Source organism: Oculina patagonica, chromosome 5, assembly GCF_052425735.1.
Source record: "Oculina patagonica isolate OP01 chromosome 5, crgOcupat, whole genome shotgun sequence".
Taxonomy (NCBI): Eukaryota; Metazoa; Cnidaria; class Anthozoa; order Scleractinia; family Oculinidae; genus Oculina; species Oculina patagonica.
In genome coordinates this window covers 8,430,998-8,442,036 of record NC_135762.1, presented here as the reverse complement: position 1 = coordinate 8,442,036, position 11,039 = coordinate 8,430,998, and the positions used below count along the sequence as shown (strand labels likewise).

Here is an 11,039-nt window from a genome sequence, read left to right as displayed (position 1 = left end):
AAGCAACTTTTGAGCATCTTTGTAAGAAATTTCAAGCATATTTGGGACAGCCGTAGCTGCTTTTCCATCACTTCTAATACCGTTTATTCCAAAAAGTAACGGCAAGTCTCAAGGCAACTTTTAAGGGGTCCTGCGCAGCTTTCGGGTATCTAAAATGTGTGCTACATGTAAGTCAATCAATGTCAATTAAATAAGAATTTTTTTTAATATATGTTGAGAAGAAACGGAGATATCGAATTGAAAACAATTTGTATTACCGTAATGATTCGATTTAGCGCCCTCCTTCCAATAAGCGCCCCCTTCCGAATAAGCGCCCCCCTTCGAATGTGTTTTTGTAAATAAGCGCCCCTATTCCAATAAGCGCCCCATTCTTATAAGCGCCCCCATTCTTATAAGCACCCCTATTCTAATAAGTGCCCCTATTGTGGATAACTGCCCCAACTGAAGTGGTTGACGTCAACTAGATAAACTCCTGACCGTTCACCGTGTAGTTCATGTATATATTTACTGTTAAAATGAACAATTACTTTAAAAGTAACTGAACTTTTAACAATTTCTAACTGTTACAGTTCCTGTTATTGTTAGATACATTTGGTTGTTTCTCAAAAAAATTAATAAGCGCCCTGTCCCGAATAAGCGCCTTGTCTCGAATAAGCGCCCTCCCTTGAGGTGCCAAAAGTAATTAAGCGCCCCGGCCGCTAAATCGAATTATTACGGTACATCAGGACATACTATCTTGCTTTCTGAGTATTGTGATGGGTTTTTTACCCCAGGAAAGTTCAATTTTTGGTAATAAGCTAAGCTCCCATGCTCGATTAAGCCCTGTAAGGGTCTTTGTCCTCTCACCGCGGTCAAACGTCTCAAGCAGGTTTTCTTTCCATTTCGTCGTTTTTTGTTCAAATTAAAGTGTTATTGCGAGCAAGGATAGATAAAAATAAGTGCCGAGTGAAAGCATAACCCCAATCCCTCAGGTAAACCAGTGTTTTTACTTTTTAAATGTTTCGCATCCGAACCAAAGCTGCTTTGACAAATGGCGCCGAAAAGTCCGCATATCGCTACTTTTCAAACACGTAGTATAGAACTTTTTTAGTAAAGCTCCAAAAAACTTAGTTAACCCTTAGGATACCGGTTATGTATCGAACTTTGAACTGTGAAAATTAAATCCTTATCTTTGACGTACTTTTCTTGTTTTTTGCATATTTCTGACGTTTGACCGCGGTCGAGTAAGGGTCTCTGTCCTTCCCTTTTCCCCTCCCGCTCTGAAAGGAAAAGCGTCCTGGGGACGAGGTTGTGTCCTTTCTGTTTCAAGAATAAATGCCGCTTGATTTTGGTTCAAAAAGGCAATGTTTTGGAGTATTTTGAATCAATATCCTTTAACATAAGAGATTTGGGTTATACAGGGTAAAATTATTTCATTGACATAATTGATAATGTGATTGCGCGATACAGTCGTTGTGTCACCGACAAATGAAGGTCGTGGGTTCAAGTCCCATCTGTGAATTCAGAATTTTTTTTTTTTTTTTTTTTTTTTTTTATTTTTTTTTTTTTTTTTAAAAATAAAAAAAAAAAAAAAAAAGTAAAAAATTTAGAAAACAGGGAAAAAAAAAAAAAAAAAAAAAAGGGAAAAAAAAATATTAAAGGAAACGAAAACGGAAAAAAAAAAAAAAAAAAAAAAAAAATTTTTTGTTATATTCTAGAATTTTTCCCCAACAGCTTCGCTTTTGCTGGCTAATTTGAGGTCATCATAGGACATCTAACAATAAAAAACTGTTTCCCGCCAAATTAAAAGTCTCTGAGCGGGCAACATTGCATTGCAAAATCTATGACGTCAGAGGGTAACAGTGCAGTGTTGCCCGCGAATGTTGACCGACGAGCGCCGTTTTTCTGAGTCTTCATCGTGCTATTAAACAAAACACTTAATGACTGATCTCTTGGAGAAACCAGTTAATTTTTTCCCGAGAATCTTGATGTTTCCCGAGGCGAAGCAGAGGGAAACATTGAGAATATCGGGAAACAAAAGTAACTGTTTTAGTCAGTCATTAAAGATGATTTCCAGTCCGTACTGCGCAGACTCGGGCTTTGTTTACGTTTTTGTTTTGAATTCGTTGAAACGTTACACTTCGGTGACAGCATACATGACGTTTTTTAGTCCGCCATTACAGTTCGTTTCGTTCAAGAAGTTCCGATGAGCTAAAACGTCGGTTTGAAATAGCGTCAAGGTTCTTCTACTCGTTATTATTTGTTCTGCAAGGATATCTGGCGTTAATAATGAAGAAAAAGGTAAGTTTGTCGCGGAATTTTTAGTTTTGCTTGTAAACATTCCCTTCGTGTGGGCTCACATAAACATTGCAGCCGAGATTGCGCAGTACGGACTGGAATTCATCTTTAAGTGTACATGTATATTGTTTCATTCCCTTTAATTCTACCTCGTATTAATACCTGTTGCTTCGCAACAGCGTCCCACTTGAAAAGGCTCAGGCGGTACTCAAAACCGTGACGTCATGATATTTTTGTTATTTTAAGCAGCTGATTACATGTCTTGTTAACTTGAGGCAAAGAACAGCTGTGGCTTTCACAGGTTTAATATTTTGGTTAAATTAAACACACTAAACGGAACAAAATCTTGGGCGAATATGTCTTTTTAAAGATCACTTAGTATTTTAAACAGGCAAAATTTAATGCTTTCAAATTCAACAGCCTTTTTTAATTTTTCTCTTTTGTGATATATGCAACACATGACGTTGAAAAGTGATCAGCATCTGAAATCTCCTTGCAAATGCTATACACTTTAAAATAGATAGGCGATAAGAGTTGAGAATATCATCGACTAGAAGATTTTGCCTTGATACGGCACCAAATTCTCAAAACAAACAGGAAAAGAAATTTGTGTGAATTAGTATGGAGAATTACTTTTTTGAGATCGGAAGAGCTAAAACAACATGATTGATCCACAAAAATATTTCAATGCGGTATTACGTACAATATAGGTTTGTTGACTGAGGTAATTTTAATTTATTACTTCTAACAGTCTCCCGAATTGATCATGCAACAGCTTCAAGGTTAGATGAAACGCATACGATTTTTTAGATTTTTTCCGAAAAAAAATATTCAGTTAACTTTCCTTTTTATCATTGTGCCTCAACTTTCAATCGAGAGAAAAATGCCTCGTTTGGTTGATTGCCGATTTACATAAAAACCTAATAATTAAGAAAGGCTATCTCGAGGCAAGCTGATCAAATAAAATTAATTCCTGTTGATCGATGCCTCACGTTTGCGAAAACGCAAACATTACACTGGCTTCGAGAATTGCTCAGGACAGCGGAAAAATAACTCATTGTCGTGCCTATCGCGGCATTTTAAAGCAACACAAGATGAAAATAACCCTTGCAACTGCCTTGCTTCTCTGTGCTCTGGTAGCGTATGTTAAAGCAAATCACTTTGAAGACCTGGGGGATGAGCTTCAAAACTTTGAAGATGAGTTAGATGAGCTTGAAACGATGGATTTTGAAGACCCCGCCGAACCGCCAAAACCGCCGATCAATTTGGATGTGAGTAATTTTATTTTATTTCTATACAGTTATTTTACACGTTTTTTAAGAGAAGGTATTTCTTCTGTTGCACAAAATTAGCTAGAATGCTTTAATCATGCCACGAGTGAATTTCGAACACTAGTCCGGCAGAGGGTATCAATGGGGTTAACCGTTAGCCGTAATACAGCCAAAAATTTAGCGTAAGGCGTAAATATTGAAAAGTTTTAACCGTTAGCCGTAAATTTGTTAACCGTAAAGACCAAGCCAAGAAGTTAAATAAAGGGTTATTTTATCAGAAACTTTACTGCCTCGTGGAAATTAGGGGAAAATAATTTAAAATAATACAACTAGATTACTTTTTCATCCCAGAATGATCCTAAGATCTTAAAATACGTTTTACGACAATGAAAATTAACTTTTAACTTTTTGCAACAATGGAAATCAATTTTAAACTTTTTTTAAACAATGCAAATTAATTTTTAACACTTCTGTTAACCGTTACGGTGAGAATTAACCGTTAGTCGTAAAAAAACAAAACAAAATATTATCCGTTAACCGTAAAAGCCACCACCCCATTGAGACCCTCTAGTCAAGCTCGAGTCATCAGCGAACTTCGAATCAAGTTCGAGTCCACCTTGATGTTGCTCTTTTTATACCACATTGCAATTTTGATTTTATTTTTATTGTAATTCTTGTCTTAATAACCATAAAAATAAGCAGTGAAACTGAATGTCAAGATTATCTGCTTTCACTGAAAAAGCCGTTCGCTGGTTTGGTGGACGTTAAGGAAATCTGAGTAGCAAGCATTTTTTCTCCCGACTTTTCCATGTGGTCAAATCCAAGGCATCGGTAACTACTGACCGGCCCTGAATAAAAATAATTTACTTCTAATTCTAATTTTTGTCGCGCAACAAAATGCATTTTTTGTCGCACCGAACTTGCATGATCAAGTTTCGGAAAGGTTCGAAGCTCCTACGATATCGCGGCGATTTTATCGCCGCCGGCTAGTTTACACGCGTGCAAACTCGCGGCGATTTCATGGCGATTTCATCGCCGTGATATCGCAGGAGACTTCGTGCAATTTCGGCGCGACAAAAATTGCATTGAGTTGAACGAAAAAAATCGTCTGTGTAAACGGGCCTTATAAAGGAAACTGAATTCTTAAAGATTGACAAAGAATTATTTCATTGACCATCTCTCTTATAGAATGTTCTCGAGGAACTCTTAACGTGTTTCATGAATGAAGGAAAGGGAAAGATGGGAAAGAAATGCATCAAGCGTTTTAAACAACATCTCCCACCGGATGTCCCAAATAAAAAGAAACTGGTGAGTATCACTGATAGTTAACAATTAGATTTCGAGGCCGACTTTTCCTACTTGACTTTTGCTCTTAGAAAAACGAGGCGACGAAGCGTTTTGGAACGCAGGGGGGAGGAGGGCTTAGGCTAACCCAAAAATACTCGGCTCGGCAGGCTTTCATATTTGAGTCAACTCTTTTCCGCTTTAGCAACTTTTTGTTTTCTAAGCAGTTTCTAGACAGAAGATTTCCGAACATTCTCCTTTTGTTGTTCAAAGGCCATACGATCATTTTATGAACTTTTCCGAAGAGAAACGTCCCAAAGACTTCCAAGCAAGTTTCGAAAATGTTTGAACCCACTCACAAGACGGATTATCTTGACAAATTAATTTTACGCTTCGCTTCGCTGGGTGGGGTCTGAGCTCCCCCAAATTTTCGTTTGGGGGGGGGTGGCTACAGCTCTCGTGCCCCCCTGCTCCGCCGCCTATGATAGAAATATATATAAAGGATAGCAATTTATACGCTTTAAGTTCAAAGGCAACGGCAGGGCGATTATTTTCTATTATCGAATAATTAGCCGACTACTGAGCCCGAGTTTTCTATGAGCGAATCAACGAGGCGCAGCCGAGTTTACGTTTGCTCATGGAAAATGAGGGCGAGTCGTCTAATTGTTTTAGTAGAAACTCTACAGGATTGCAGTCCAAAAGCTACAATTTTATGTACTTTGAAGCCAAAAATAAAACAAATTAAAAGAGTAACGCGCCCGTTATGATAATCATGTTCTATTAAAGACACAATGGGAGAACAATCGGACTCACAGATTTCCGATAGAGCACGTTCGAGTTTCTGCTCATCATAAAATGAAAAGCGATTCGAAAGCTTATCAGAGTTCCCGGATTTGCATTAGACCACGATGAGTCAGTCCCACATACAAAAAGATGCGAGAGAATAATTCTGTTTAGTAACAAAACAGGTACTTTAAAATGTAAATGTGATGCAAAATTTACTTCAACATTTACTGCCAAATAATTGTTTTTTCAGTTCTGTTTGTGGGAGACCCACCCGGGAGGAGAGAGTTCAAAAAATTGAGCAGGAAAAAAAATGGGGTGGGGGGGGGAGCTAATATAGAGCCTAAACTGTATTAAAAATGCTTTACTTTTCTTTTCTTTGATGAGCTTAGCCATGAGTGAAAGCTTTATGTTATTTTCTTTTTCGCTCCCAGCATGGAAAGTCTATTTTTTGGGGGGGAAAATATACTACCTACATGATCACCTCGTTCCGACACGGGCTAAACTTATTGGAAAAAATTTGGACAACTGGCCCTGAATCATCGGAGATATCACAATTTTATGGGAGACTGATGGTTGCATTGCGGTTATATTTAAGATCCAGGCTTGCCCAAAAGTAATACAGCGTGTCTCACTCAGAGCCCGGTTGTTGATTAAAAGTAAATATAGAACCATATACAAAAAGAGATGAGAAACTCTTTATAAAGTAGATAAGTTTAGACATTTGAGCATTGACACCTCGCTCTCTCCACCCGCTTTTTTAATGTTAAATGTCTTAAATTCGGGATTACATTTACACCTACAAGCAACAACTCTGAATCGGAAAGGATTAAGATGAAATTGATCTGACACCCTATGAGTCAACTGCATTTTTTTACTGTCCCTTAAAAATCTTATATAAAAGTGTGCTTTCACTAAATGTTTAGTGGAGTTTGACGTTAGATAAAGTTAACACTGATCGTGAAGTTCCAAAACTATTAACAGAAAAGTTTAACGAAATGTTTCAAAACTTTTTATTATTAATTACTTATATTAGTTCCCATTTTATTTACACTCTATTTAAACTATTGTCATGCGCTTGTTACATGAGCCTCTGGCTCGAATAGAGAGGGCAACCTTATCCCGCGCCACAACATTAATTGATTGATTGATTAATTGATTGATTGATTGATTGATTGATTGATTGATTGATTGAGTGATTGATTGGTTGGTTGGTTGGTCGGTCGGTCGGTCGGTCGGTCGGTCGGTCGGTCGGTCGGTCGGTCGGTCGGTCGGTCGGTCGACGGTTGATTGATTGATTGATTGATTGATTGATTGATTGATTGATTGATTGATTGATTGATTGATTGATTGATTGATTGATTGATTGATTGATTGATTGGTTGGTTGGTTGGCTGGTTGGTTGGTTGGTTGGTTGGTTGGTTGGTTGATTGATTGATTGATTGATTGATTGATTGATTGATTGATTGATTGATTGATTGATTGATTGATTGATTGATTGATTGATTGATTGATTGATTGAGTAGGAATTATAGTTTTGGTAACTTAACATAATATTGGGAGTACGTATACCTAGGGCTCACAACAAATCAAACGCACTAAACCACTACGTCCAGGCCTATGGGGTGGCGAAATTATAGGGTAGTAATATAGTAGCGTTTAGTATATATGTCTTACGCCGTCTGTTTTCCTTGGCATTTTCTTTTCATTTAGGTCAGCTGTGTTGTTCAAAGCTTCCAAACTTGTACCAAAGACCCAGAAGCTCACGGACCACTGAATTGTATGTTGGAGTTCAAAAAATGCCTGGAAAACATGGGAGGAGGCGAAGAAGGCTCCGGAAATTGGATCTAACGTGGTGTATGACCAGCTTGAGATATTTTTGCGAACGATATACCATCGGGGATTAGCGTTGTTGGAAAATGTGAAATAGAGTAGATAAATGGATTTGCATATAGATTAATAAACCTGTATTAAAAAACTGAATAGCTCTGCATTCTATCTTTTTTTTTATTTAACTAAATAAAAAACATCGCATTAGCGTCACTGCAACAGCAGATGTTTATGACCTTATATGTACCTTGTGGTTCTCAGTTATAGGGAGGTTTTGTTTCATATAAAGGAATTTGCAGACTGCAAAACAATCACGATCATATAAGGATTCAAAGATTCACTAGGGGTAGCCTAGTGGCGAGAGCGCTCGCGTCCCACCAATGTGGCCCGAGTTCGATTCCTGTACACGGAGTTTGTTGTTGGTTTTCGTCCTTGCACCGACGGTTTTTTTACGGGTTCTCCGGTTTTCCTCCCTCCTAAAAACAAACAACATTTCCAAATTCCAATTTGACTTGGATAGATCATGAAAACCAGCTAGAATTGATGTGGCTTCGTCTCTAAATAAAGTGATTTTAATAAAAAATAAAAAACACACTCCGGTGACAAACATGACAAGACAACGCATGTCGGAAAAAAACTTTGATTTTAGGAACTTAACGTTTCGTATGTTGCAACGTACATCTTCAGAAGTGACCGTTAGCAAGATTACAATAAGATTTAAATATTAAATTAAAGACTGGTACCTAGTCTAAAAAATATGACAATAATGTTAATTAATAAAAAGCAGACTTAAAAATCTGCGGAAGACAAAAAAAAAACATTATGGCTAGTAAAGAAAAAGTTTCTCACTGCCAACGTTTTTATTTAAAGGTCAAATGAACAGAAATTTCAAAATTCCATTTTAACTAACCAAACACTAAAACTAACCATTATTGAGTGAAGTAAAGCGAAATTTTTGCTTTCCGAGCCTTAAAGCGCGAATTGCAGCAAAAAATACGAAGATTTCCGAAGGTTTCACGAAAACGTTTTTGAATGACTGCGCACTGAAATGGAAGGAATGGAACGAGTTTGTGACGTCATAATTGGTGTTTTTGAAGACGACCGCAGACCGATTCCGCAGACTGCACCGACGGCAACGTCAACGACAACGTCTGGTGCAAAATGAATTTATATCTTGCTTGAGAATCTCGCAGCTTACCGGACGCATTCTGCTTATTTATCTCTTTTAGAACTAGCTCCCGCTGAATATTCAAAGAAAGCGTTCAACCCCAAATAGAAAAACCAAATTAAGCGGTCGTGGCTGACGTTGTCCAAAATACGCAGAATTTCGTCATTTCACCTTGTTGTTCGGCAGAGAACGGCTTTGAAGTGTACCAACATTCAAAACGCACGTGCATAGTTAACGCACGTGCAGATGATTTTGCTCATTAACGTTTAATACGGAATCCGCTAGGAAGTCGAGTAATATTTATTAAAGTTGGACAAAAATCAATTTCCAGAATAATTTAAATCCTATTGCGTTATTTCCTACCCTTAATTAAAGGTAAAGATGTAAGTAATTATCCGTCAGTAACACCAACAACAATTTCTTATCAGAGTCTGAGAAAATGAATTTCAAAGTTTACAAGGTATGGGCAAAATCTCACGTGTAGCCATTTTGTAAATTCGTCTAAAGCGATTCAGTGGAATTCAGCGGAACTTCAAAATGTGTTTTCGATGTGTGGTGTTGTTAGAAAAGATTTCTTTTGATAAGATATTTGAAGCAGTAACAAAAAAGTTTGCAATAAGGTGGAAATAATTCTGGTACAACAATTTCTTATCAGAGTCTGAGAAAATGATATTTAAAGTTCACAAGCTATGGGCAAAAGCTTACATCTTTTAAGCGATTCAGTGGAAATCAGCGGAACTTCAAAATGTGTTTTCGATGTGTGGTGTTGTTAGAAAAGATTTCTATCGATAAGATATTTGAAGCAGTAACACAAAAGCTTGCAATCAGGTGTAAATAGTTTTGGTACATAATTTTGTCCAATATTAAACTACTAGAAGTCCTGGCGGATTTCCTCTTAATGCTAATGAGAAAGAACAATAGATATTCCTAATTTGTTTCCATACCAGCGTGCATTCTATCTATGTTTCACATGATATGCAAAACGACAGCGAACAAAACTTTAAGCTATTTTTGTGCTTTAGCTATTCTTTTTTTTAAAAAATGAGCTTCTTTAAACAATAACCAACAATCGATCCACTAAAAAACGGCCAAACCGAACGAAAAAACTGCTTAAAATGTCACTAAACACATTAATTTAGATTTTAAGTTGCGTCTGCGGAATCGGTCTGCGGTCGTCTTCAAAAACACCAATTATGACGTCACAAGTTTTTGTTTAGGACAATTTTCCGACAATTTTTCCGAGCACTCTACGATTATGACAGCCTACAAAAAGCATTTTTCAATTTGCAATATCTCTGCAATGTAATGACCGATTGCTTTGAAACTTTGGGATATGTTTATTTGGCTCTTAATAAACACATAGGCAAAAAATAACAAAAAACGAAATTTCTGTTCATTTGACCTTTAAGGCTGGTTTTAAACGACGAAACAACAATGTCTCCTTTATTTTACAATGTATGTCTGATCTTCCTGTTCAGAGTGATCCCATACGAAAGTGATTTTTCTTTAAGCAAAGGAACAAGAGTAGGGATTCGAAGCAGACGGACAGTGAAAACACGGCAAAAGAAGACTTTGCTTTGGACGTAATGTTCGAAAATGTAACGCTATGAAAAAAGTTCCTCTTTTTTCCGTGAAGCGTGAAATGCCAACTTTATTTCTCGTGAATTGTGAAAGGACCGTTTTATTCTCCGTGAAATGTGATCTAGACCCCAGGGTCCCAAATGGGTTCACGGTTATCGGGCCCCAGACCCAAACGTCAGGGCTCCAGGCTCTGTGAAAAACATTCCCATGGCTGCACGTTCAGCAGCAAAGGGCTCCAAGCAGCAAAACAATGAGGCTCCAGGCTCTACGGCGAAAACTGAGGGCTCCTTGGCTCTACTCCCCCGCCCCCTTTGGGACCCTGAGGCCCCCTGCCCTTTACGACCCTCATGAGCGTCCGTACCATGTTTAATACGCAATAGTAGAAGCAAAGGAATTCGTATGGGAAAAAAAGTCGTATTTCTTAATCCCGTTTCTGAAACTGAAACCCACCTCAATAGCTATAAATTTACCCGAAAGTCTAAACGCGAAATAAAAAAACTAACGGTGAAGTGAGGAAGGCTTATTTCAAAACTCACTAATATTTTCGGGTGTAAGAATATAACCAACTATTTCTCCAACACAAATCCTTATACTTCTGATACTTTGTAGTAGTGATCCAACTTTAGGATTATTCAGCTAGGCAGCTTCTATCTTTGGTAGCATGCCTTCGTACTTTGGAGAGACTCCTGAAGGGGGGGGGGGAGGTATAAATCCCATTTGCCAGATCAAATTTGGCCCAAATCCCATTTCCCAGCCTATTGTTTCACCCAATTTCCCAAATCCCAGTCCCACTTCCATTGTTTTTTGTTTGTTATTCCCAGTCCCAGTGAACCAAATCCTATTTT

At 37.7% G+C, this 11,039-nt stretch overlaps 1 protein-coding gene across 1 annotated transcript; it reads left to right on the top strand.

Moving 5' to 3' along the window:
* Positions 1–3,245: 3,245 nt before the first annotated feature.
* Positions 3,246–7,598, top strand: LOC144655340 (uncharacterized). Its single transcript, XM_078515579.1, has 3 exons — positions 3,246–3,548; positions 4,737–4,856; positions 7,329–7,598. The coding sequence occupies exons 1-3, from the start codon at positions 3,261–3,263 to the stop codon at positions 7,464–7,466; spliced, it is 546 nt and encodes a 181-aa protein (XP_078371705.1). The 5' UTR covers positions 3,246–3,260; the 3' UTR covers positions 7,467–7,598.
* Positions 7,599–11,039: the final 3,441 nt, after the last annotated feature.